The 24,894-nt window shown below is 47.5% G+C and overlaps 1 protein-coding gene and 1 long non-coding RNA gene across 2 annotated transcripts in view; one reads left to right on the top strand and one right to left on the bottom strand.

The window, feature by feature from the left end:
- The window catches only part of PDE8A (phosphodiesterase 8A), a 191,678-nt gene extending 181,353 nt beyond the window's left edge, over positions 1-10,325 (bottom strand). Inside the window, exon 1 of the mRNA XM_080980348.1 lies at positions 9,959-10,325. Coding sequence (XP_080836474.1) covers positions 9,959-10,024 — 66 coding nt within the window. The 5' untranslated portion in view covers positions 10,025-10,325. The remainder of the gene's footprint in view (positions 1-9,958) is intronic.
- Positions 1-24,894, top strand: part of LOC308462757 — a 226,437-nt gene that overhangs the window by 36,561 nt on the left and 164,982 nt on the right. The gene's annotated exons all lie outside the window — the stretch shown is intronic.

Below are 24,894 nucleotides of genomic sequence, written 5' to 3' on the forward strand. Positions count from 1 at the left end.
GCAACAGAAAGGGGAAAAGAGAAAGGGGAAAACTTCAGGGAGAAGTGAAAAAGTCGTGCCACTGCGAAGAGGCAGTCCGTACCCATCTCCAAGAAATTGTTGGAGAATTTCATCTTCTGGAGAACTTCAGGGATATGTTCCCACCAATTTCTCTGCTCACGGATAGCTACAAATCCCAAAATTCCCTGGGAAGAGGGATTGACCGTTAAGCCACTCTGGAATTGTAGCTCATAATCAACATTTCTCCAATGAAAATAGGGACATCCTATTCTTTCACCATCATTTTACTATTTATACCCCATCCATCATACTGGGTTGCCCCTGAGACTCTGGGCAGCTTCCAATATATATATATATATTTGCCTAAGGACATAGTGTCGCCTTTTGGAAATCCCACCCACCCACCGACGCCAATTGCGCCTTTGAAATCCTGGTAATGTCTGGGAAAATCCGGACGTACGTCAGCCCTAGGATAGCAACCTTATAATGCAAGGATTCATTGTGCGTAGGGAACGAGGCAGGGCAATCTATGTGCCTTGGACACCCCCCCCATTCCAAACTGCCACATGGCTGTGTCCAAACAGATGAGCCATCTGTCTTAACGTTTTCAGAAGCTGCCAAGGCGTTTTGAGATCGGTGACACTCTCCAAAGGGAAAGCCACGCACAATTGCATCAGGACAATACAGTCGATGCAACCATTGCTTCCTGTAATTGTCCCCAGCAGCTTGCAACGGAGACAATCAGTGGACAATAAAGGTCTGCCAGCCATCGACCATCGTTCATCTCCAGGCTTGTCCAACAGGTAGATCACTGGACGTCTGTGGTAGATCATTGGCTCCCCCCAAAGAGCTGAACAACTGTGGCTCCCCTTAAAAAAGCTCAACATTTTACCTCCTGCCTGAAAAAAACTCAACAACCTGAACCCAAAAAAAGGGACGCAGGTGGCGCTGTGGTCTAAACCACTGAGCCTTTGGGGCTTGCAGATCAGAAGGTTGGCGGTTCGAATCCCTGTGATGCAGTGAGCTCCCATTGCTCTGTCCCAGCTCTTGTCAACCTAGCAGTTTGAAAGCATGCCACTGCAAGTAGATAAATAGGTATCACTGTGGCAGGAAGGTAAATGGCATTTCCGTGTGCTCTGGTTTCCACCACGGTGTTCCGTTGCGCCAAAAGCGATTTAGTCATGTTGGCCCCATGACCCAGAAAGCTGTCTGTGGACAAGTGCTGGCTCCCTTGGCCTGAAACCCAGATGAGCTCCACAACCCCATAGTCACCTTTGACTGGACGTAACTATCCAGGGGTCCTTTACCTTTACCAGACATCCTGCTGCTAAGTTGTGACATGCCACACCATGCATCCCACAATCTAAGCAGCAAACCTGCAATATCTGAATATGCAATTCAGTGTTGGCATAGTTTGTTGTCTTATCTGTATTTGCTGATTTGTGGGTAGTTGATGGATTGACTATCTCCTCTTTGGGCAGCTGGGGGCGCTAGACTGGATGAACTTTTGTTTGTTTATTTCATGCAACACTGAAGCACAATATTAGAAACTGTTTAAAACAACGATGCAACCTTAGAATCACAGAACTGTACAGCTGGAAGGGACCCCAAGTGACATCTAGTCGAACCCCCTGCCAGGCAGGAACAGGATAGCTGTCCCATACAGGGATCCGAACCTGCAACCTTGGTGTTATCAGCACCACGCTCAAACCAACCGAGCTATCCAGGCTAAATAAGATTTATACACTGCTTGATTGTACAAAAAAACAACGAAAGCGGTTCACAAAGAAAATCGAACGATACCGTTGTCAGTTTAAAAAAACACATTTAAAAACAACTATTTGAAATATATTTTTTTTCAAAGGCAGCAAATCCAAAACCAGATTAAAACATACACCAGCATTCTACATGTCTGGGTAGCTAAAAAGAAATTATTTTAGCAGGTGCTGAAGGTAGGATAGTGAAGGCACCGGCCTGGTGTCAATAAGAAGGGAGTTCCGAAGTGCAGGTAAAGGTAAAGGGACCCCTGACCATTAGGTCCAGTTGTGGTCAACTCTGGGGTTGTGGCGCTCATCTCGCTTTATTGGCCAAGGGAGCCGGCGTACAGCTTCCGGGTCATGTGGCCAGCATGACTAAGTCGCTTCTGGCGAACCAGAGCAGCTCCCGGAAACGCTGTTTACCTTCCCGCTGGAGTGGTACCTATTTATCTACTTGCACTCTGACGTGCTTTCGAACTGCTAGGTTGGCAGGAGCAGGGACCGAGCAATGGGAGCTCACCCCGTCGTGGGGATTCGAACCACCGACCTACTGATCGGCAAGCCCTAGGCTCTGTGATTTAACCCACAGTACCACCCGCGTCCCATGAAGTGCAGGTGCTTCCGTACTAAAAGGCTGATTTCTTACAATGCGGCACTTACAACAGTGTCTGTTCGACAGATGAAAGCAGTTATGTGGGCGTATATGGGAAAAGGCGATCTCTCAGGTCAACTGGTCCGAAGTTGTTAAGGGCTTTATGTGCTAATGGTAACATATTGAATTCGGGCTGGTGGCAAGTCAGCAGTCAGCGGTGATCTCTGAGCGCAGGTGTTATATCTCACTCCTGTCAGCAGTTGTGCTGCAGTGCTCTGCACCAACAGCAGCTACTGGATCAAGCTGAAGGGAAGCTGTTTTTGAAGCCTTCCTGCTGTGCTCTTAGAATAAATAGGACAGAGTAGCCATAAAAGTAGGAGGAGACTCTTGAGAGTCCCATGGACTGCAAGAAGATCAAACCTCTCCATTCTGAAGGAAATCAGCCCTGAGTGCTCACTGGAAGGACAGATCCTGAAGCTGAGGCTCCAATACTTTGGCCACCTCATGAGAAGAGAAGACTCCCTGGAAAAGACCCTGATGTTGGGAAAGATGGAGGGCACAAGGAGAAGGGGATGACAGAGGATGAGATGGTTGGACAGTGTTCTTGAAGCTACCAGCATGAGTTTGACCAAACTGCGGGAGGCAGTGGAAGACAGGAGTGCCTGGCGTGCTCTGGTCCATGGGGTCACGAAGAGTCGGACACGACTAAACAACAACAAGCCATAAAAGGCCCTTTAGGACAACACAGGCATAGTGGGGAAATTCCTTCGGTCATCTGAAGTCTCTGTCCAGGTTATCCTCCTGCCAGTGTAGCCTTGTGTATTCTTGGGTGAGATCAACTTGTTTGCTCTGGGCTCTGTTCTCAAGGGGCCAAGCTACCGCATTCTTCCAAACCCCAAAAGCAGACGTTTCAAACAACTGCGGAACAAAACGCTAACATCAATTTAGCTCTTTTCTTTTTCTAAAGACCCCACTGTGGATATTTTCGTGGGGGGTCGGGGCATCATATTTCAAATGCTAAAAATGATTCAGAGCTGCGAATCCTTGGCCGGCTGGCTAGCACAGGAATGTGGAGAACGTTGTGTCAAGGCTATGCAGAGCTTGCATCCACCTGGAGCTGGTACCAGAATCTCTGGGGCACTGCTGGGTCAGACTTGTGGTTGTTACATCAAAGCTCATGGGTTGTCAATCAGACCCTTCAGGTGTCCTTATTTTCCTGGGACAGTCCTGGATTTACAGAAGCCGTCCCGGTTTCTGATTTGACCCCGGAATGTCCCACTTCTCCTTAGGATGTCCCTATTTCCATCGGAGAAATATTGAAGGGTATGGCGTTATGCAACCCCCAAACCATCTGAAGGCAGCCCTGTATACGGAAATCTTTTCGATTTTTAATGCTTTATTATGTTTTTATACATGTTGGAAGACACCTAGAGCGGCGTAGTAAAAATAATAATAATAATAATAATAATAATAATAATAATAATAATAGAATAGTAAAGGGAAAGGGACCCCTGACCATTAGTCCAGTCGTGGCTGACTCTGGGGTTGCAGCGCTCATCTCGCTTTATTGGCCCGAGGGAGCCTGCGTACAGCTTCCAGGTCATGTGGCCAGCATGACTAAGCCGCTTCTGGCAACCAGAGCAGCGCACGGAAACGCCGTTTACCTTCCCGCCAGAGCGGTACCTATTTATCTACTTTGACATGCTTTTGAACTGCTAGGTTGGCAGGAGCAGGGACCGAACAACGGGAGCTCACCCCGTCACGAGGATTCGAACCGCCAACCTTCTGATCGGCAAGTCCTAGGCTCTGTAGTTTAACCCACAGCGCCACCTGCGTCCCCCAATAATGGAATAGGACGTCCCTATTTTCATTGAAGAAATGTTGGAGGGTATGCAACACGGGAACGTATGAAGCTACAGAGGCTCCCTGGCCCCTTCCCTTGGTGAAATTTGGTTTACAAGCAACATTCTGTTGTACCAAATAGAATAGATTGCCGTGTGTGCTTGGTTACGGGTATATGCATGGATGGGTGTTCCCACAAAAGGCTTACCTAGTTTGAGAATGTTCCACCAGGTCCCAAAAGGTTGGTGACCTCTGGCATAGCCATTGGCAGAAACCCACCTGGAATTAGCCCACCATTAAGAGAAAATCACATCATCCAGCCAGGATGTATCAGTTGAAAACGTAACAAGTTAACAGATCGGGGTGGGGAGTTTTGTTCAGGTGAAGGGCCACCTTCCCTTGTAGCCCACCTTCCAGGGGTCACATGCCACTGGTAGGGAGGGCCAGAGGCAAAAGTGGGGGGCAGCCAGCAGCCAAAGTGGGCCAATTTATACTTGGCACTGGTCCCAGTAGAGCTTGTGAAGACATTTGTCATTGTTATGTCTGACAAGGGCAAAGTGTGGTTCATTTAAACGATGCTCTATTGAAACAAGCCAAGATCAAACCATGGTTTCTGTTTTGGGCTTGTTTCAATAGACTGTAGTTTAGACTAACCACCATTCTTGTGTTAGACATACTAGAAACTGTGATTAGTTGAAATGAGGAAGTGGATGTTTCCCGCCTCCTCCTCGTTTTTGTGTGGGATTAAGGCAGGCATAGGCACACTTGGCCCTCCAGATGTTTTGGGACTACAACTCCCATCATCCCTAGCTAACAGGACCAGTGGTCAGGGATGATGAGAGTTGTAGTCTGGATTAAGGCCTGGATTAAGGGAAGAGAGTCCTTGCATCTAGGGCTCAAGCAAGTTCATTCCTGTAATGCTAAATGATGGTTTAACATTTTATCCAAACTAGGCCTAAGACGTTCATGAGAAAACACAACCCTTACGAAAACGAGCAACGTACACAGCAAGCTATGAAAAGCTCTGTTTTGCAAGCTGTGTTTAATAGGTGCCTGTCAGCATTATCAAATTAAGAACCAAATCAACGAAAAAGATTTAAAACCTTGATAAAAGTACCTGAGGAGGAGTTGGACATTAACCCAGATGAAAGGTGTTGTGAAACATTGTGGAGGTGAACTGTGTAAAATATTCCATTTTACTGTTGCGTGACCGAGAGAGGCAGAATATTGGATAGGGCTGTACAAAGAGGGATTGGCATGGTTTTAAATATTATTAACTGATTGACTGATTGATTGATTGATTGATTGATTGATTGATTGAGAAATTTGTATACTGCCCTATACCCACAGGTCTCAGGGCGGTTCACAACATAAAATCACAATATAAAAACACAAAATGCACAATAAAAAGAAAAACAAGGGCAACCCAATATTCCACACACACCCCCAACACATTTTAAATGGGCATTGGATGTCAATCAGCCACAGGCCTGGTTGAAGAGGAACATTTTTGCCTGGCACCAGGCGAACTTCCCCGGGGAGAGCATTCCACAGATGGGGAGCCACTGTAGAGAAGGCCCTGTTCTCGTGTTGCCACCCTCCGGACCTCACATGGAGGAGGAGGCACACGAAGAAGGGCCTCAGAAGATGATCTCAGGGGTCATGTGGAAAGAGGAGGTCTTTGAGGTATTGCAGTCTTGAGCTGTTCAGTAGGCCCCATCAAGTTCTAAGGCAGGAATAGCCAAGGGGGTGCCCTCTAGGTGTTGTTGACTACAGCTCCCATCATCCCTAGATAGCACGGCCAAGGGTTAGGGATGCGGATAGCAGCAGTCCAGCAACACTGGAGAGCTCCACGTTGACTGTCCCTGTGCCAAGGTCTCAATCATGGGTGGGAGAGGATGTTGGGGGAGGTGTCTGCTTTGAAATCCATATCAAAACATCGCAGTTTGACATCTAAACCATTAATTCTCCGGTAAGCCATGGAAATGGAACTGCATTTTGTTTGTTATTCTTCAGGATCAGATATTTCAGGAGGTTAATCACTAACCCTCTTATCTAAACAATCTACAAGCGCCTTCAGTATTTATGAAGTTCTGCTTCCACTAGTTTCAGCCAGCAGGGCAGAATATGTTAACAGCAGGCCTTTGAACCTTGAATTGTGCCTCCCCCAATCTGAAATCTCTCTCTTTCGCACATGTCCAAGCACACATCTGCAAAACCGCACCCTAATTTAAACCTCGATCAGAATCCCATTCACACACATCCCCGCTGATATCTAAACTGTTGGCCCTCTATGTAGTAGTAATGGCTAGAAGAACAACGGCTTGTCCGAATCAACCGAGAGCACAAACTGAAGCCAACTGACACAGTAGCCCCAATGAATTCAGTGGGGATTATTCGAGACTAGGGGTGAAATTTGATTTGATTCTCATTTTAATGCAAACCAGCCTAACCTACGATTTTCAAAACAACGCAGACACCATCCTTTGAAATTTGTGCTTCTCCAGATTTGGCACCGCAATTTTCCAACTAAGTAATGGGTACAAAAATGCACAAGTCGGGGAAGTGTTCACTGAAGCGAAAATAGCATACAAAAAAGTGGATTATATTTGGGGAAATTGCTTGTGAAAACATGTATGTTAAAGGGGAGATGTTAAATGCTAAGGAATTTTCCTGAGGACTTGGGGGTGAGGAGAATGCTGATGGAGAGAACCAAACCAAAGATTGTAAAAATATAGAAAACGAGAGAAACTGAAATTATTACTTTAAAACATATTTATAGCCCACCTTTCTCCCATGCTGGGATTCAAAGCGGCTGACAATATTTAAGAGCAACATTATAAAATGCAAGGTAGCAGAAACAAACTAGTTAAAAACAATAATTAAAATACGTCAAAGCTCATTTCGAAGCAGCAATTAACATAGTTTGGCCCGACAGCAGCCCAGTTGACAGCATCGTCTTCACCTTTCGTTTTCAAAGGCCGGTCTGAATAGGAAGGTCTTAGGCTGTCAGTGGAAGAACTGACAAATTCATCCTGTTGTCATTGTCCTCCCAGCTTAGGGCTCTTTAATACTTCCATTTGCCCTGCTGTTTTCCCCTGGGCAAGCCTGCGGTTTAGCACTGAATCGGAACAAATAGCAATTGGGTTTTCTGGGGGAAAGCAATGGGCAAAGTCAAAACCGCTCAGACCCATGCCTAGAAAGCATGGGGCAATAAGAAATGTGGAGTCCTAAATGTGCCTATAATTACAGACTCTCACCAAGTTCATGGCTGAGGCGTCATCTGAAGCCAGAGACTTGATCACCCTTAGCCATTACGTACAAGTTGTGGATGCTGGATCGCATTGCTTATGAGAGAAAAACTTGGTTACCCAAGAGGAAATAAACATTGTTTCTAGTGCAGTCTTCAGGAAACACCAGTTTTAATTCCAAGAAGTACAACACACACAGTACAGTGGTACCTCAGGTTAAGAACTTAATTCGTTCCAGAGGTCCGTTCTTAACCTGAAACTGTTCTTAACCTGAGGTACCACTTTAGTTAATGGGGCCTCCTGCTGCCACCACACTGCCGCCACGCAATTTCTGTTCTCATCCTGAAGCAAAGTTCTTAACCCGAGGTACTATTTCTGGGTTAGCGGAGTCTGTAACCTGAAGCGTATGTAACCCGAGGTACCACTGTATTATTGAACTGCTATACCTGGGGGATCAATGCATAACTAGCCCCACATCTTTGCAGTTATAGCATTTCATTCAGCAATAAATTATGACTATTATTATTATTATTTTACAGGGGAACAAGAAAAAAAACCCCTGGAGAAAATCATACGTTCTTGCAAGCTCAATCTTTTCAAGTCATGTAACAGGATGAGATTAACAGAAACACTTTAACCTGTCCCAAACTGGCAATTTGTCAATTGTCTCTCACATAGGAAATAATTCGGGGAGGGGTTCTTTTCACACGCCACCTTTTGGCGTGTTTCTCTTTTTAACTAGCTGTCAAAATTGCCACCAAAAGGTGAGCTGAGGACACGGCTGTTATAAAGAGCCGGATTAGATTAGGAGCACAGCCAAGCACAGAAAAAGGATTTGGCAGAAACACAGAACGCCGGGCTGACCGTCTCTCCCAAAGGTACGTACAAGGAAGAGCCGGTCACTAATTCTTTTGAGATCCAACATCGGCGAACTCACATGCACATTTTGAACGGCTACTTGCAGTTTTGCAACCAGGCAGGTGGCAATTCTAGTTACACAAGCCAGGGCGTCGCACACACAAAGCAACACCGTTGAATAAACAGGTACAATCCAGCTGCCCTCTTGATGATGGTTCCTTAATCCAGTGTCTTCAAACCCTATAACTCTGAAGTAGTTTCACCGACGTCATTGGGATTACCCTCAGAGAAAGAGGTTTGCTAACACAGACTTTCAGGGATGAAATTACACAGGGAGAGAGAGACTCATAGGAAATTGTCGCTTGCACAAGAAGAGTAAACAGTGCCCCTTAATTTCATCCACTTACACGCGGGGTAGGCAGCCTAAGGTCCGTGGGCTGGGTGCGGCCCAATCGCCTTCTCAATCCGTCCCACGGACGGTCCGGGAATCAGCATGTTTTTACATGAGTAGAATGTGTCCTTTTATTTAAAATGCATCTCTGGGTTATTTGTGGGGCATAGGAATTTGTTCTCCCCCCCCCCCAAAAAAAAATATAGTCCGGCCCCTCACATGGTCTGAGGGATGGTGGACCGGCCCACGGCTAAAAAAGGTTGCTGACCCCTGACTTACACAGAAACAAAATGTTCATAAAGCACCTGAGACAACAACACCACCCCAATAAATCTATTCATTTTTACCACTAGGATCTTTTTTCTGGTCTGAGCGAAGGTAAATGAGAGTAAACATGTGGTTATAAGAATTGCCCCATGGTTCTCGGGAAGTACATTGTTTTTTTCTGACACCACACCCTTTCTTTGGTTCTTAAGACTATTTTACTACCCTGAGATACAAGGGAACAAAGTTCGGGACTAAAACAAAACGACACCTAAAAACGGTTTTGTTAAAGTTTTGTTTAAGGTTTGGATTCAGGCGAATATCCCACTTCTCTGTCACAGTCTCTTCGTACAATCAAACAATGAGCTATAAGATCTCAGAGTTACTTGAAGCTCCAAGGCATGTATTTGATCCTTAAAATTGACTGTGGGGTTAGAACTTCAGTTTTACATCAAATGATTTGGTGGGCGGGGCTGAAATGCAACAAAATAGTACATAAATTCTGAAGAAAATTCTAAGGAAATCACCCAAACCCACAATTACAGAAATATTGCTCCTTCTTCCAAGATAACCCTGCCACAAATGTGACAGCAACTTCAGCATTCACTTTTACAGTTTCCCTTGCCTTCTAAAGTTTTATTACTCTGTGGGTTTTTATTTTTATTTAAAATAGCACTGTTTACACCATTTTGTTCAGAGGTTGTATATACGCAGTCAGACTGCCAGGCTCTGATTGAATGGCTTGCTTCCAAAGTGTACTTTTTTTAAAAAAATATAGTTTAGAGTACAGCAAATGAAACAAAACTCTGCTGTTTACCTCTCTCTAAGTCACAGCTTTCCCAACTCAAGATTCCTTGGTCCCCCTCTTTTGTTCCTCACCTCCCTGACTTTGCACACAATTTTGAGCGGGCAGGCTCCAGGCCCCCCCTCACTGCCCCCTCCTGTCCTTATCTGGAGTCTTCTGCTGCTAAATTAAGAGAAATAAATGCATAATTTCCCCCACCTTGTACAGAGGGCCATTGAGAACGTTTCTGTTTTCCAAAGCTCCGGTGTCTTCCTTTTCCTCCATGCTCTCTTGATTTTAAAAGCTTGGATTTCCAGTGTAAACATCAAAGTGGGCCCCCCAGGAGACAAAACAAGTGCTTCTCCAGCGGAGTAGGACAGTTGAACTAAGCTACTTCTGTTAAGTAGCTCAGAGGGTTGTTGCGTTGGTTTCTTTCCCTCCTCCTAAAGTCCTCTTGGTCTAATCCTAGATTTTCAAATCACGCTTCATAGGTTTGTTAAGGAGCACGCAACATGTGAGCAGGGGAGAGTATGTATTTCCCTCTCAGAGATGGATAGATCTTGTTGCCTGCACAAACCCCTCTCTGATCTTATTCTGCAGACTGGCTTTTTAAAAAAAACAAAACAACAACAAAAATCAGATTGTGTTGTTTTTTTCAACTTCCCAAATCAGAAGTAATTCAACAGGTTAGCTCCTCCTCTCTGCTCTCAGAGCTATTCTAGATTATATAGATATTATATGTCTAGGATAATAAAAAAAACCAACTAGATGCAAGGTCACCCGGCAACCGATCCTTTCACGTCACTGAAGGTAATAAAGTCAACTTACATTGAAGCCTTATTATCTGCCTGAGTAAATATTGTTGTTGGGATAAGCAGAACCTTGGAATGGTAAGAGGGATGAATGAATTACTAAATCTCTCTGTGTCGCTCTCACCATATGCATCTGAGTTATGTTTTCAATATGACTATCAACCGATGGGAATAATTTTTAACACAAGAATCCCCTGCTTTTTGAACTATTGATCAAGTTAGCAGTCACGTTTCGGTATTTGCACACACAACCGAAACCTCGACGAGGAGCCGTTGGGTAAGATCTCTTATCTGAGCAAAGGAAGGAAGGAAATCGCTTTGGAGAAGGATTTTCTCTTTAATTTGCTTGCACTGGTGAGACACTGGAAGCAAAATAGTCTAAATAATAAATAATCAAGAGAGAGATCTTCCAGGAATATAACCCTCCGCTGTTGTTAGGCAAAGTTTATACATCAAGACCAAAAGAGGGCGGGGGGATGTGCAGCCCATTTCCAATAACTGGAGATGAATAATGCATCTAGAGAAACTGCAGTTCTGTTTGGGAGAAGCAAGAAGGAGAGGACCGAAAAATGGGCTGGATGTAGGTACAGTGGTACCTCGGGTTAAGAACTTAATTCGTTCCGGAGGTCCGTTCTTAACCTGAAACTGTTCTTAACCTGAAGCACCACTTTAGCTAATGGGGCCTCCTGCTGCTGCTGCGACGCTGGAGCACGATTTCTGTTCTCATCCTGAAGCAAAGTTCTTAACCTGAAGCACTATTTCTGGGTTAGCGGAGTGTGTTACTTGAAGCGTATGTAACCTGAGGTACCACTGTACAACCAAAATAACAAGAGTGTTATTATTGCAGTCCCATAGATTAATTCATGGGGACAAGCCACAGTATGGGAGCCTCTCACATGGGCCAAATCATCTCATAAAAGAGCATTTATGTGCCCTGAGAACATAGACAAAATGCTTGCAGTGGTCCAACTGATTACAGCAGCGGTTTTCAACCCCTGTGCCGTGGCACCCTGGGGTGCCTTGAATGACGGTCAGGGGTGCTGTGGGCAACACTGGCCTCTGTCCCTCTTTCCTCCCCCCCTCCTCTGATGCCCTCTCGCGTCTCTGCCTCAGTGTCCAGGCTGAACGATGGGGGTGGAGATGCTCCTTCTGATTTAGGGCTTTAAATGTCAGCACTAGCACTTTGAATTGTGCTCCAAAACGTACCGGGAGCCAGTGTAGGTCTTTCAGGACCGGTGTTATATGGTCTCTGCGGCCACTCCCAGTCACCAGTCTAGCTGCCGCATTCTGGATTAGTTGTAGTTTCTGGGTCACCTTCAAAGGTAGCCCCATGTAGAGAGCATTGCAGTAGTCCAAGCGGGAAATAACCAGAGCATGCACCACTCTGGCGAGATAGTCTGCGGGCAGATGGGTCTCAGCCTGTGTACCAGATGGAGCTGGTAGACAGCTGCCTTGGACACAGAATTGACCTGCGCATCCATGGACAGCTGTGAGTCCAAATGACTCCCAGGCTGCACACCTGGTCCTTCAGGGGCACAGTTACCCCATTCAGGACCAGGGAGTCCTCCACACCTGCCCCCCCAAAACCATACTTCTGTCTTGTCATGATTCAACCTCAATCAATTAGCCACCATCCATCCTCCAACCACCTGCAGACACTCACACAGGACCTTCACTGCCTTCACTGGTTGTGATTTAAAGGAGAGGTTGAGCTGGGTATCATCTGCATACTGATGAACACCCGGCCCAAACCCCTTGATGATCTCTCCCAGCGGCTTCATATAGATGTTAAAAAGCAAGGGGGAGAGGACGGAACCGTAGGGCACCCCACAAGTGAGATCCCAGGGGTCTGAACACTCAAGAAGTGATGCTGTTTCCACCCCTGGAAAAAAGCCTCTTTTTTGATAAATAAGAGTACTGTAGTGGTTTGAGAGAGTAATTCAGCCTCAAGCTTCTTGGAGGATACTGAATATCTAGATTCATTTCAGTTAGGGTTCAAACCCCAGTCGTAGTTGTCCCAGTGGACAACCTTTACTGAGAGAGAAAGGGACAGGGCTAATACAACCCTCTCTCCCTCCTGGTTGCCTAGCTACTATCTCAAAACTGTGCAACTCTTTCCCCAACTGTATGGCCTCTGAATCTGCTGGTCTCTCTGCTTCTGGGAATGTTGAAGTAAGCGGGGGGGGGGGGATAAATCTTCCCCTTCTTCCTCTGTTAAAGGCTGCTCTGTCTGTGATGGCATTCCTCCCTCTTCAGAGTCATACTAGTCTCTGACATCCGATCAGCTCCAGCCAACAACGTCTAGAAGGCCACAGGTTCCTCATCCCTACCACAAAGATAACTCTGGGACAAACAAGCCATGGCTGCTCTCCCTTCAAAAACATGAGAGCATAGGAGCCAAGTCCTAGAGACTGAGTGCCCTCCCTCCCATAAAATATTTGAGGGGGCCAGCCCCCCACCCACAAAGCTAATGGGCATTGCCATTCAAATGGTCTATGGGCTCGGTTTTGTGGTGCAGGGCATACCTGGGCCCCCCTAATATTTTATTCAAGTTGGCACCCCTGCATATGAGTCCGCAGTTATCCAGATTTGGCTCTGTTAATTGAATTCTTTAATTTTATCTTCTTCACGGCCCACTAATTTCTGCTGTGAGGCTTAGTACTTGTCGTATCTCAGTTGCAGCTCTTTTATTATGGCTGGGGCAGAGGGAAGCTTGCTACCAGGAAAGACAGAATATTCTATTATTGCCCGAGTGAACTCCTGCCTCAGGCTATTTCAGCGGCCAACGTCATGCCTTCCTCCGAGATCTTCGGGCGGCTGCAGATGAACGATGTCCCCCAAATAGGTGGCATTTTTCTTGGTTGCAAAACTCTCCTGCCCACCCTGGAAAAAGGTCAGGCCCCTTCTTTTGGCCTTTGATTTCGAGATCCGTTTCCCCTGGACTGATCCTTTCAAGCTTTTAGGATTAATAAAATGATCAAATAGCTGGAAAGGTCAGCCAGGTCTGTGAAGCATGCATTTCAAATCACTTTAATGAAGCAGCGTTTCATAGGGAGAAAGGAATCTTTCGGATTAACTCTCTGCTCTTCTGAGGCCCAGCGGAAGCGAAGAAAGAAAGGGGAAAGATATGGGGGTGTAGCCCGTGCTAGAACTCAGAGTAGACTCATTGAAGTTAACCAATTCAGGTTCATTATTTTCAATGGGTCTAGGGACGCAGGTGGCGCTGTGGGTTAAACCACAGAGCCTAGGACTTGCCAATCAGAAGGTCGGCGGTTCAAATCCCCATGACGGGGTGAGCTCCCGTTGCTCGGTCCCAGCTCCTGCCAACCTAGCAGTTCGAAAGCACGTCAAAGTGCAAGTAGATAAATAGGTACCGCTCTGGCGGGAAGGTAAACAGCATTTCCGTGCGCTGCTCTGGTTCGCCAGAAGCAGCTTAGTCATGCTGGCCACATGACCCGGAAGCTGTATGCCAGCTCCCTTGGCCAATAAAGCAATATGAGCGCCACAACCCCAGAGTCGGTCACAACTGGACCTAATGGTCAGGGGCCCCTTTACTTTTTTACCCTCATTTGGGAGAATCTTGTAACTTTGGACTTCCCACCTTCCCCTCTGTAGGTTCTGTTATTAAACCATTTCTACTGCATCTTTAAAAAAATAATAATCCAAGTGTGTGTTTTTTATAACTCCATTGTATCCATAGTTCTCGTTACATTACAAGTGTCATTGCAACCACGCTGACGTTTTCAACTGCTTACAGTGGTCTTTAAGGAAAATTGTAAATTTCCCCCATTCCTTATTAAAGTTTTGGTCTTACTGGTTCTTGAGCTTTCCGGTTAGTTTTGCCATTTCGGCATAGTCCAATATGTTTCATTTGCCATTCTTCTCTGGTAGGGGCCCTTGGTTTTTTCTATCCAGGTAGCCAAAAGACCTCAAAGTTCAAGGCCCATTTGCCTGAGGTGACTACTTCCTTCCGCCCAATGGTAGGGCCGGCTTTTTGGAACCACCTCTACTAACCCTGCCCTGTCTTTGTTCACTCTGACTTCCCTACATCATCTTTGATAGCTAGCTGGCTGAACATGAAACATTTCATTCCTTTTATTCTGTCCTCTTTTTTGCTGGCTCGCGAGAGGCAGTGGAACAAGATCAGAAATTGCTTGGACTAGACTCTACTCCCACCATCGCAACCTGTTTCTGTACCTCAGATGGGGAGTCTGTCAAGCCAATTAGATGACTTCCCTGTACAGTGGTACCTCGGGTTACAAACGCTTCAGGTTACAGACTCTGCTAACCCAGAAATAGTACCTCAGGTTAAGATCTTTGCTTCAGGATGAGAACAGAAATTGTGCAGTGGCAGCGCGGCAGCAGCGGGAGGCGCCATTAGCTACAGTGGTGCCTCAGGTTAAGAACAGTTTCAGGTTAAGAACGGACCTCCAGAACGAATTAAGTTTTTAACCTGAGGTACCACTGTGTGTTGCTCCCGTGGGTTACTCGAGAGGCAAGGTCCAAGTCCGGTCCGTGGTCAAAGGTGCAACGTGGAGGCAGTCCGTAGTAGCTGAAGCTGGGTGCAGGGCAGGGAGTCGGGTGAAGTCAGGAACAGGCAAGCAAGCAGGGAGCCAGGGCGGGTCAGGAGCTCTGGCAGAAAAGCAGGACAGGGTTCAGACAGGAACTTGCAACCAACAATGTTGCTCCTGCAACTTGGGACTGGGGCTGGCCGGCTTTTATCTGCCCTGAGGCATAGGGCAGCCCCGATCCTCTGGTGACTCGCCTCTCCTGGCCTGGAGGCGAGCACTCCTCCTGCGGGAACTTAGTTCCCTTCACCTCTCTGCCCTGAGCCTCTGTAGCTCAGGAGAGGCTGGAGGGTTACCAGACCCAGAGGCAACCTCAGCTTCCTCTGAGAGTGGAGCACCTGCAGGCAATGAGTCCTCCATCACCTCAGGAGCCAGAGCAGACTCAGCTGATGCCTGCACCTGAGGACCCAGCACAGGTGAGGGCCCTTCAGGCTCATGCCCCAGCCCCGGCTCAGCTGGTTCTGGAGGCGGGGAATCCTGTGCAGGCTGGGATCCCTCAGGTTCAGCATCTGAGTCTGAATCCCAGGCCATCACACACTGTACTGTGTGACTGATAGACTGATGGACTGACTGACGGACTGACAGGCTCTAATCAAAAGGGAAACGGATCGGAATGAGTCTGCCCAGTTCTCTGCTTCTCTTTCTTGTTAAGCAGATCCGAAAGAGGAGGCCAGCCCCGTCTCTCCAGTTCCCTTCTTGCCCTGCCTCTCTCCCGCCTTGGACTTTCTTTCTGCTCAGATAAGGTACTCGGAATACCAAGCTTGCAAGCAGGGAGGCAGGGAGGGAGAATGGTACAACGTGTTACCGGGTCCATTCCACGTCAGCCCAAACAACCCCCCCTTTGGAGAAATAAAACTGATAACCGCTCCGAAAGAAAGAGGTTGCGAAGAGATGCGGGCTGCCGTTTAGAAGGACCGGGTACAAAGCGGGAACAGGACTCCTGCATTTTGAAAAGTGACGTCGAAACATTTGGAGGGTGCTTTCCGAGGGTGTGAAGGCATAATCCTTCCGCTGGCCTGCCGGACGTTATTGGGCTCACATCCAGAGTGAATACTCAGGTGGTTGTAGGACAGCAGGGGTAGGCCATGTTGAGCCAGTGTGGTGTAGTGGTTAGAAGGCTGTTCTCCAACTGGAGCGCTCACAGGCCAGTGTTTCCCAGTTGTCGGTGTTTATACTACATTTTTAAATATTTGCCTTGAGACAGTCTTTAAACCTCTTTTGTTGACCACCAGCATTATGCTTTCCATTTTTAAGTTTGGAATAGAGTACAGTGGTACCTTGGGTTACATACGCTTCAGGTTACAGACTCCGCTAACCCAAAAATAGTACCTCGGGTTAAGAACTTTGCTTCAGGATGAGAACAGAAATCACGCGGTGGCGGCGCAGCAGCAGCGGGAGGCCCCATTAGCTAAAGTGGTGCTTCAGGTTAAGAACAGTTTCAGGTTAAGAACGGACCTCCGGAATGAATTAAGTACGTAACCAGAGGTACCACTGTAGTTGCTTTAGAAGATGATAATCAGGCATCCACACAACATGACCAGTCCAACGAAGTTGATGTTGAAGAATCATTGCTTCAACACTGGTGATCTTTGCTTCATCCAGTACACTGATATTAGTTCGCCCGTCTTCCCAAGTGATGTGTAAGATTTTCCGGAGACACCATTAATGGAATTTTTCGAGAAGTTGGAGATGGTGTTTGTAAGTGGTCCATGTTTCACAAGCATACAGTAAGGTTGGCAGTACAATAGCTTTGTAAACAAGCATTTTGGTTTCCCTGCGAATGTCCCACTCGAACTCAGAATGCAGGGGAGAAACGTGCTAAAAGAAAGACACGCTTGGCAAATCCACACTGTGATCAACTCCCGCCTGGGAACCAATGTCCCCACTGTGGAAAGACGTGTGGGTCCAGAATTGGCCTCCACTGTCACTTACGGACTCATTGTGAAAACCGTGCTTATGGAAGACAATCTTACTCGGCTGCGAGTGATTGCCAAAGAAGAAAGAACTGGTTAGAGCGTCAGGCTAAGACCTTGGAGATCTGGGTTCAAATCCCTACTCAGCCATGAAGCTCACTGGGTGACCTTGGGCCGGTCACTGTCTCTCAGCCTGACCTACCTCACAGGGTTATTGTGGGGATTAAATGGGGGTGGGACAGAACCATGTGCGGCACCTTGAGCTCCTTTGAGAAATAGGTGGGATATCAATGCCATAAAATAAAAATAGATATAGAAGAAGAAGAAGAGTTTGGATTTGATATCCCGCTTTATCACTACCTGAAGGAGTCTCAAAGCTGCTAACATTCTCCTTTCCCTTCCTCTCCCACAACAAACACTCTGTGAGGTGAGTGGGGCTGAGAGACTTCAGAGAAGTGTGACTGGCCCAAGGTCACCCAGCAGCTGCAGGTGGAGGAGCGGAGACGCGAACCCGGTTCCCCAGGTTACGAGTCTACTGCTCTTAACCACTACACCACACTGGCTCTCAGCATATAGATGCTTTTTTGGACTTGTGCTGCCCATTATAGCCAACAGTCATGGGAGAAGGCAGCAGTAGACCCCCAACATCTGGAGAAGTATTATGTAAGCATAACAACAACAACAACAACAACAACAACAATGATGATGATGGATTTATTGGGGGAAATTTAGCCTAAAAATACATGTGTTAATGAAAAGAATGTATTAGTTAGAGTGTTGGACTAGGACCTGGGAGGAAAAGGTAAAGGGACCCCTGACCATTAGGTCCAGTCACGGAAAACTCTGGGGTTGCGGCGCTCATCTCGCTTTATTGACCGAGGGAGCCAGTGTACAGTTTCCAGGTCATGTGGCCAGCATGACTAAGCCACTTCTGGCAAACCAGAGCAGCGCACGGAAACGCTGTTTACCTTCCCACCACAGTGGTACCTATTTATCTACTTGCACTTTGACGTGCTTTTGAACTGCTAGGTTGGCAGGAGCAGGGACCGAGCAACAGGAGCTCACCCCGTCGCGGGGATTCAAACCACCGACCTTCTGATCGGCAAGTCCTAGGCTCTGTGGTTTAACCCACAGCGCCACCCGTGTCCCATGGTTAGAGTAGTAGAATGGCTTTATGAAAATCAGTTTTATTTTATATTTCACATTGATAGCCAGCCCTTCACCACGTGGTCCCAGGGCCAAAATAACTATCCAACATACAACAGAAAACATGGGAGAATGTCTCATTTTTCCAGTCTTCAATTCAGTTCTCATGAATTCAGCATTGGCTTGCGATTCTTTTTAAATATATATTTATTGACTTTTCAAAAATACAGCTTCAAGGAAGTCTAGAGAACGTACAGATCAGAAAAAGAAAAACAGTAACTATGCCTTGACAGTAACTATGCGAAGTGCAAATTCAGAATAAATCATCCCTTTAAAAGTTCTCATGAATGTTCACCAGCATATCAGTGTCAATTCCTGCTAATATACCATTTTTGTTTTCAGTTTCCCGTAACGTGCATTTCTGCAAAACATTTCCCCACAACACAATGCATTTTTGGTATGTTGTTTTTACTAATATATACCATTACACACACTCTTTACCATAGTAAATGCATTTTTGAGCAGGGAGGGGGTGGCTAAAAAAATTTGAAACGTTGGAAGTAAATGGGGAAAAAGAGAACATGGAGCACAAGTATTTTAAACAGATGAAAAATAGGCCTTAAAGATATGCAGGATTGCAGCCTGAAATCAGTAAGGGATGTTCGCGAGAGAGTCTTGTTCCGCACGCCAATCCTGCCGCCCCATCACGGCTGGATTCATTTTCTTTCACTGAGGGGAAAGATGGCAAATTGATACATAAAGCGAGCCGCAAGAGCTGCCGCTGACCTTGACAAAGAACCAAAATAAACCGGTTATCAACAACACAAAGCAATTTGAAATTTCGGGTTGGCCGGCTGCCTCCTTCCTTCCCAGAATGAATGAACTCAGTAGGGAATTTGCAAGTGAGTTAAAAAAGCAGATCTCAAGCTCTTTATAAGGAGTGGAAGAAAACAGTCCTCGTCTATGGGCAGGTTGGGCTCAGATCAGCATGTGCTGAAAAGAAAATAGAAATCGCTATGCTTGGGGGAGCTGGCAAGACGGGGACATCGAAGGACCCCTCCCACTAAGGACAGACCACAGAACTTTGCTCAGCTATTCCAGTTGCCCCCACTCTGTTCATCAGGCTGCGTAGGAATGGGTGGATCTCTCTGCTCTGATTTCTCCTTCTTCTCCACTCTTACTTACTTTCCATGCGCTGCTCTGGTTCGCCAGAAGCGGCTTAGTCATGCTGGCCACATGACCCGGAAGCTGTACGCCGGCTCCCTTGGCCAGTAAAGCAAGATGAGCGCCGCAACCCCAGAGTTGGCCACGACTGGACCTAATGGTCAGGGGTCCCTTTACCTTTACCTTACTCTAACCACAATGGCACACAGACTTTTCAGTGTAAAGAGCCATTGTGGTGAAGTGGTTCGACTAGAAGTGAAGAGATCTGGGTTCAAATCCCTTCTCAACCATGAAGCATACCCCTTTACTTTTATTGAGTGATTGCCACCAGGATTGTACAGTGACTTTGGCCTAAGCCAGAACTGAATCAGGCCAAAGGAGGGTGATCTGGGCCTTGGGCCAAGTTGGGTTGAGACAAAGTCTCATCATGGATTAGATCAGGTTGCCCAGAGTGGTCTGAGGCTGTCAGTTCCTTCCCAGCAAGGAACGCACGTGGGAAGCAGACGCCAGCAGGATTGAATCCTCCACTCTGCTAGGATTAATTGACGAGGAAATCCACCAAAAGGGTGTAAACTTATTTATGCACGCCACAACGGCACCAAGAATGCTCCTGGCCCAAAGATGGAAACAGCAAGAGCTCCCCACCCTAGACGACTGCCAGATAAAGATGGTAGAGTACGTGGAACTGGCGAAGTTGATGGAGAAAATTAGGAATCGACCCGACGAAAGATTTCAAAGGGACTGGAGCAAATTTATAAGTTATTTGAAAGAAAGTTGTAAACACCTGGAAACGTTTGTAGCATTAACGTGAAATGTTTTGTAATGTGGAGAGAGGGAGCTAATTTACAAATGAGAGGGTGATTGTTAAATAATTATATATGGTAAAGAAGTGATTATAGAAATGTGATAAATATGTTAAAATAATAGGAAAGTCAGAAAGAGTAATGGAAGGAAGTTGATGCTCACTTGGAGTAGTAATGTAAGTTTGGGATATGTATTATAAAAAGAAATGAAACATGGAAAACTCAATAAAAATCATGGTTTTAAAAAAAGGATTGAATTGTCCACTCACCAGCTGGAAGGTTCAATGCTCATGCTTCAGTGTGCCTCTTCTCTTTGCAAGCACCTTCACTGCAGGGAAGACCCTTGCAAAGCCGCATTCTCAGGACTGAGTCCTAAAGAAGGGGATGAAGACCCCTATGAAAGCCTTTACCCTGCCCCCACACTGGTTCGGGGTTGGATCTGGGACAGGTGCTTCCCACGCTGGCCAGGATCAGGATGGGGGTGGGCTGTGCACAGCCCAAGTTGCCCCTTACTCTGGGGTGGCATGTAGGAAGGAAAAAAAAGGTGAAGGACCCCTGGACAGTTAAGTCCAGTCAAAGGCAACTATGGGGTTGCAGCGCTCATCTCGCTTTCAGGCTGAGGGAGCCGGAGTTTGTCCACAGACAGCTTTCTGGGACATGTGGCTAGCATGACTAAACTGCTTCTGGTGCAACGGGACACCGTGACGGAAACCAGAGTGCATGGAAACGCCATTTACCTTCCCGCCGCAGAGGTACCTATTTATCTACTTGCACTGGCATGCTTTCAAACTGCTAGGTTGACAGGAGCTGGGAAAGAGCAACGGGAGCTCACTCTGTTGCGGGGATTCAAACCGCCAACCTTCTGATCGGCAAGCCCAAAAGGCTCAGTGGTTTAGACTCTTGAGATTACACCGGACAAGAGTGTAAACAGAGACTGAACATGGAGCCTGGCACACTTCCCTTGCGAAACTCTGCAAGCTATCCGTGCCTCCTGCAAAAGTCCTCCTCAGGCCTCTTTCTTTTGCCGGTAGCAGAGCGAAACACAGCGGTGAGAAGCAAAGTGCAGCACGTGTGGAATAAATCAGAGCAGACACAAGGCAGCCCTTATCTTCCCTTGTCTTTAATCATGTAGAATAACATCATAAATTCAGACCTGGCGAGAACTGACACATTCTCCCTCTCGCATGGCGTTCGAGAGTCAGACTGAAACACTCGGAGTCAAACCCCTCCCTTAAGTGTTTCTAACCACGCCTCAGGAAAGAGACGTCACCAGAACTCTTTAACTCTGTGAGTTCTGAAACCATTAACACCCCCTCTCGTCACGAATCCTGAGGGAAACTGTGAACCCCTATTTACAGACCTCTTTGAGTTCAACTCACCTCCCATTGCCTTTTGCCTCCCACTGGCATCTATCCCAGGCAATTGTTGAATCCCTTCCACACTCCCAGAATCACACTGTGCGAAACCAACCCACGCACTGGTGACCTGAAACCTCTCCGGTGGAATCCCCTTTGTGGTCCGAGTTGACCGCCGGAGCACAACCTCAGGCGCTCCTCCTGACCCACTGGGGTCAGCAAGTGTGTCTCCAGCAAGCTCAGAAGACTCCCCCTCTGACTTGCTGCGTCTTCGGGCCTCTTGCACTTGTCTTACAGGAGATGAAGGCTCACTCTTGGGTTCTCTCTTAACCTGGGGAGAAACCCACCCCTGTGCTTGACCATCATCAGCAACCTGGTCTTCAGCAACAGGCTCCGCCTCTGCCTCTCCTTCCTCCCTTTCCTCCCCCTCAGAATCGGACAGACATTCTGAGAGAAAATCAGAACCATACCTAGGCTGTGACCAACCACCCTGCTCAAAGAACTCAGCATGCTTGCTGACCAGCAGCATGGTCTGATCACCCTCTGGGTATGCAAACTTCCACCCATTTGTTGCAGGATCATACCCACAGAAGATCATGTCCTGGTACCTAGGACCACCCTCCTTCCGTTGCGCTGTTGGTATTGGCACTGAAGCCTTGGAACCAAACGAACGGAAGAAATGCACCTGTGGCTTCCTCTTGTGCAACAGAAAATACGGTGTGTCACCTACATCGTGATTGTAGGACCTGTTAAAGACAAAGCTGGCAAACTTCCCAGCCTCACTCCAAAAGCTCTGAGGCAGCCCAGAGTCACACAGTAAAACCCTGACAACTTCAGCCAGTGCTTCACTCCTGTGCTCTGCCACGCCTCTCTCTTGAGGAGACTTTGCACCCGTCACCTGGTGACGAATTCCCTTTTCCTTGAAGAACTCCTTCAGAGCAGACCCAGTGAACTGTGACCCACGGTCGCTCCTGAACTCTTGCACCTTGGTGGAGAACCTTAGTTCCACCTCCGCAACCCAATCCTGGATGAGTTGCGCCGCCTCTCTCTGCGACCTGAGAGAAAAAGACCATAAATTCTGAGTAAAATCATCCGCTATCAATAGCAGATACCTGGCCCCACCCAGACTCTCACACTTCATTGGTCCTGTAAGGTCTGTGTGAATCAACTCAAAAGGTTTTGTGGTTACCCTCTTTACCCCGGGAAACCTGCACCTTTGAACCTTGCTGCATGCCCTGCACACTAGGGATCCCTCACATGGCGTGATTTTACAACCTTTGGTGCAGCCTGGCAACCTCTTAACATCTTCCAGACAAGCATGAGACATTCTCTTGTGCCATACATGAACACATGAATCATGGCTGGGAACACTAGCACACTGCGCCTGTGCTTTCCCTGCATTCCCACCACCCTCCAGAGGTGTTTCCAGAACAAAGAGATTGTCCTTGCTCTCCACGTTGACAAGTTGCCTCCCCCCTCTGAAAATGGAACAGGTATTATTTTCAAAACAAATTTTGTATCCCTGCTTCGCCAGAGCAGAAACTGATAACAGGCAACACTTCATCCCTGGTACAATGAAGCACTCCAGCTCCGCCTGCAAAACAGAAACATATACATTTGCGACTTTAGATACATTTCGTTTTGTCCCGTCAGCTAATTTACAAGTCATTCCAGCCAAAACAGCTCTGCAATTCTGCAGCTCCCCAGCAGATGGCGTTATCAGGTGATGACTCGCTCCTGAATCCAACACCCACTTCACAGTTGTGTCCCTGCTGGCATTGCTCTGTAGCGTTGCCATGCCAACAAACGTCTGGCTGCACCTGTCCTTGACAGCGTCCGTAACCGCAACTTCCTGCGTTGCTCTGAAGACTGGACTTATCTCAGAGTTCCCAGACAGCTCTGCAGCACGTATCTCCCTCTGCAGCAGATGGCTGGCCTTGAAGCCTTTAGCACTGTTCTGTTTCCCAGGCTTCGACTCACGACGCAAACAACTTTTGGCAGCCTTTGGAAAAAGAGGCTTCTCTGAGCTTTTACTGCTCACCGCCCCCCCACTGCTCACAGGGCTCCCAGGACGCTTTCCTGCACCCCCAGTGATGGGTAAAGGGCCCCCAGCAGCTTGCCTCTCTCCAAGCTCCTCACGCAGACATGTTGCATCACCCACGCAGCTTTTAGACTCTGCTAAACCAGCAGCAGCAGCAGCAGCAGCAGTGGCAATAGTCCCTTCGCCCCCCTCAGGGGTCCCACAGCCTTTCCCAGCTGTGCACCGGCTTTCCGTGCTCTCTTGCCTTTTCTGTCTTGATGCAGCCATCTCCCGGCCCTTGCCTCTGCCCCCAGCTTTACACGCTTCCTGGAGAGCTACCCAAGCGACCTCAGGCTTCCTTGCATCCAGAACTATAGGCCTCAAATCAGCACTCACGTTATCAGCCAGAAAAGTAAGCACACGCTCCTCAGCTTCACGTTGGCTTGCAACAGCCCCAGCTGACGTAGACATCGGCGTGACTGTTTCCCAGAGCTTGGCTCCAACTAGGGACAACTCTGCTAAATAACTCCACTCTAGCCACGAGTTAAGAGTTAGTTTCGCACACGGCAGCTTAAGCTCAAAGCCGTGTTCCTGGGACTGAGCCATCTCCTCCTCCCCGGGGGCTAAGCTTACTCACGTCTCCCGGCTCCGGCAGATCGGCTTCTCCTCCCAGCGAGCTCCTTCCAGCTTCAAAGACACAGCTCCAGAGCTCCAGCTGGCCCCAGCAACTTTCCTGCTGGCTTCCCCACACGTGGGACGTTCCTGCAATGCTTCAAAGCTTTGGCGAGCACCCATAACCTCTTGAGATTACACCGGACAAGAGTGTAAACAGAGACTGAACATGGAGCCTGGCACACTTCCCTTGCGAAACTCTGCAAGCTATCCGTGCCTCCTGCAAAAGTCCTCCTCAGGCCTCTTTCTTTTGCCGGTAGCAGAGCGAAACACAGCGGTGAGAAGCAAAGTGCAGCACGTGTGGAATAAATCAGAGCAGACACAAGGCAGCCCTTATCTTCCCTTGTCTTTAATCATGTAGAATAACATCATAAATTCAGACCTGGCGAGAACTGACACATTCTCCCTCTCGCATGGCGTTCGAGAGTCAGACTGAAACACTCGGAGTCAAACCCCTCCCTTAAGTGTTTCTAACCACGCCTCAGGAAAGAGACGTCACCAGAACTCTTTAACTCTGTGAGTTCTGAAACCATTAACATAGACCACAGTGCCACCCATGTCCCTTTATGTGGGGGAAAAAATCACATAGGGAGACATTGGGACGCGGGTAGCACTGTGGGTTAAACCACAGAGCCTAGGACTTGCTGATTAGAAAGTCAGCGGTTCGAAGGACACGATGGGGTGAGTGCCCGTTGCTCGGTC

Source organism: Podarcis pityusensis (assembly GCF_964106645.2).
Source record: "Podarcis pityusensis genome assembly, chromosome: 14".
Classification (NCBI taxonomy): domain Eukaryota; kingdom Metazoa; phylum Chordata; class Lepidosauria; order Squamata; family Lacertidae; genus Podarcis; species Podarcis pityusensis.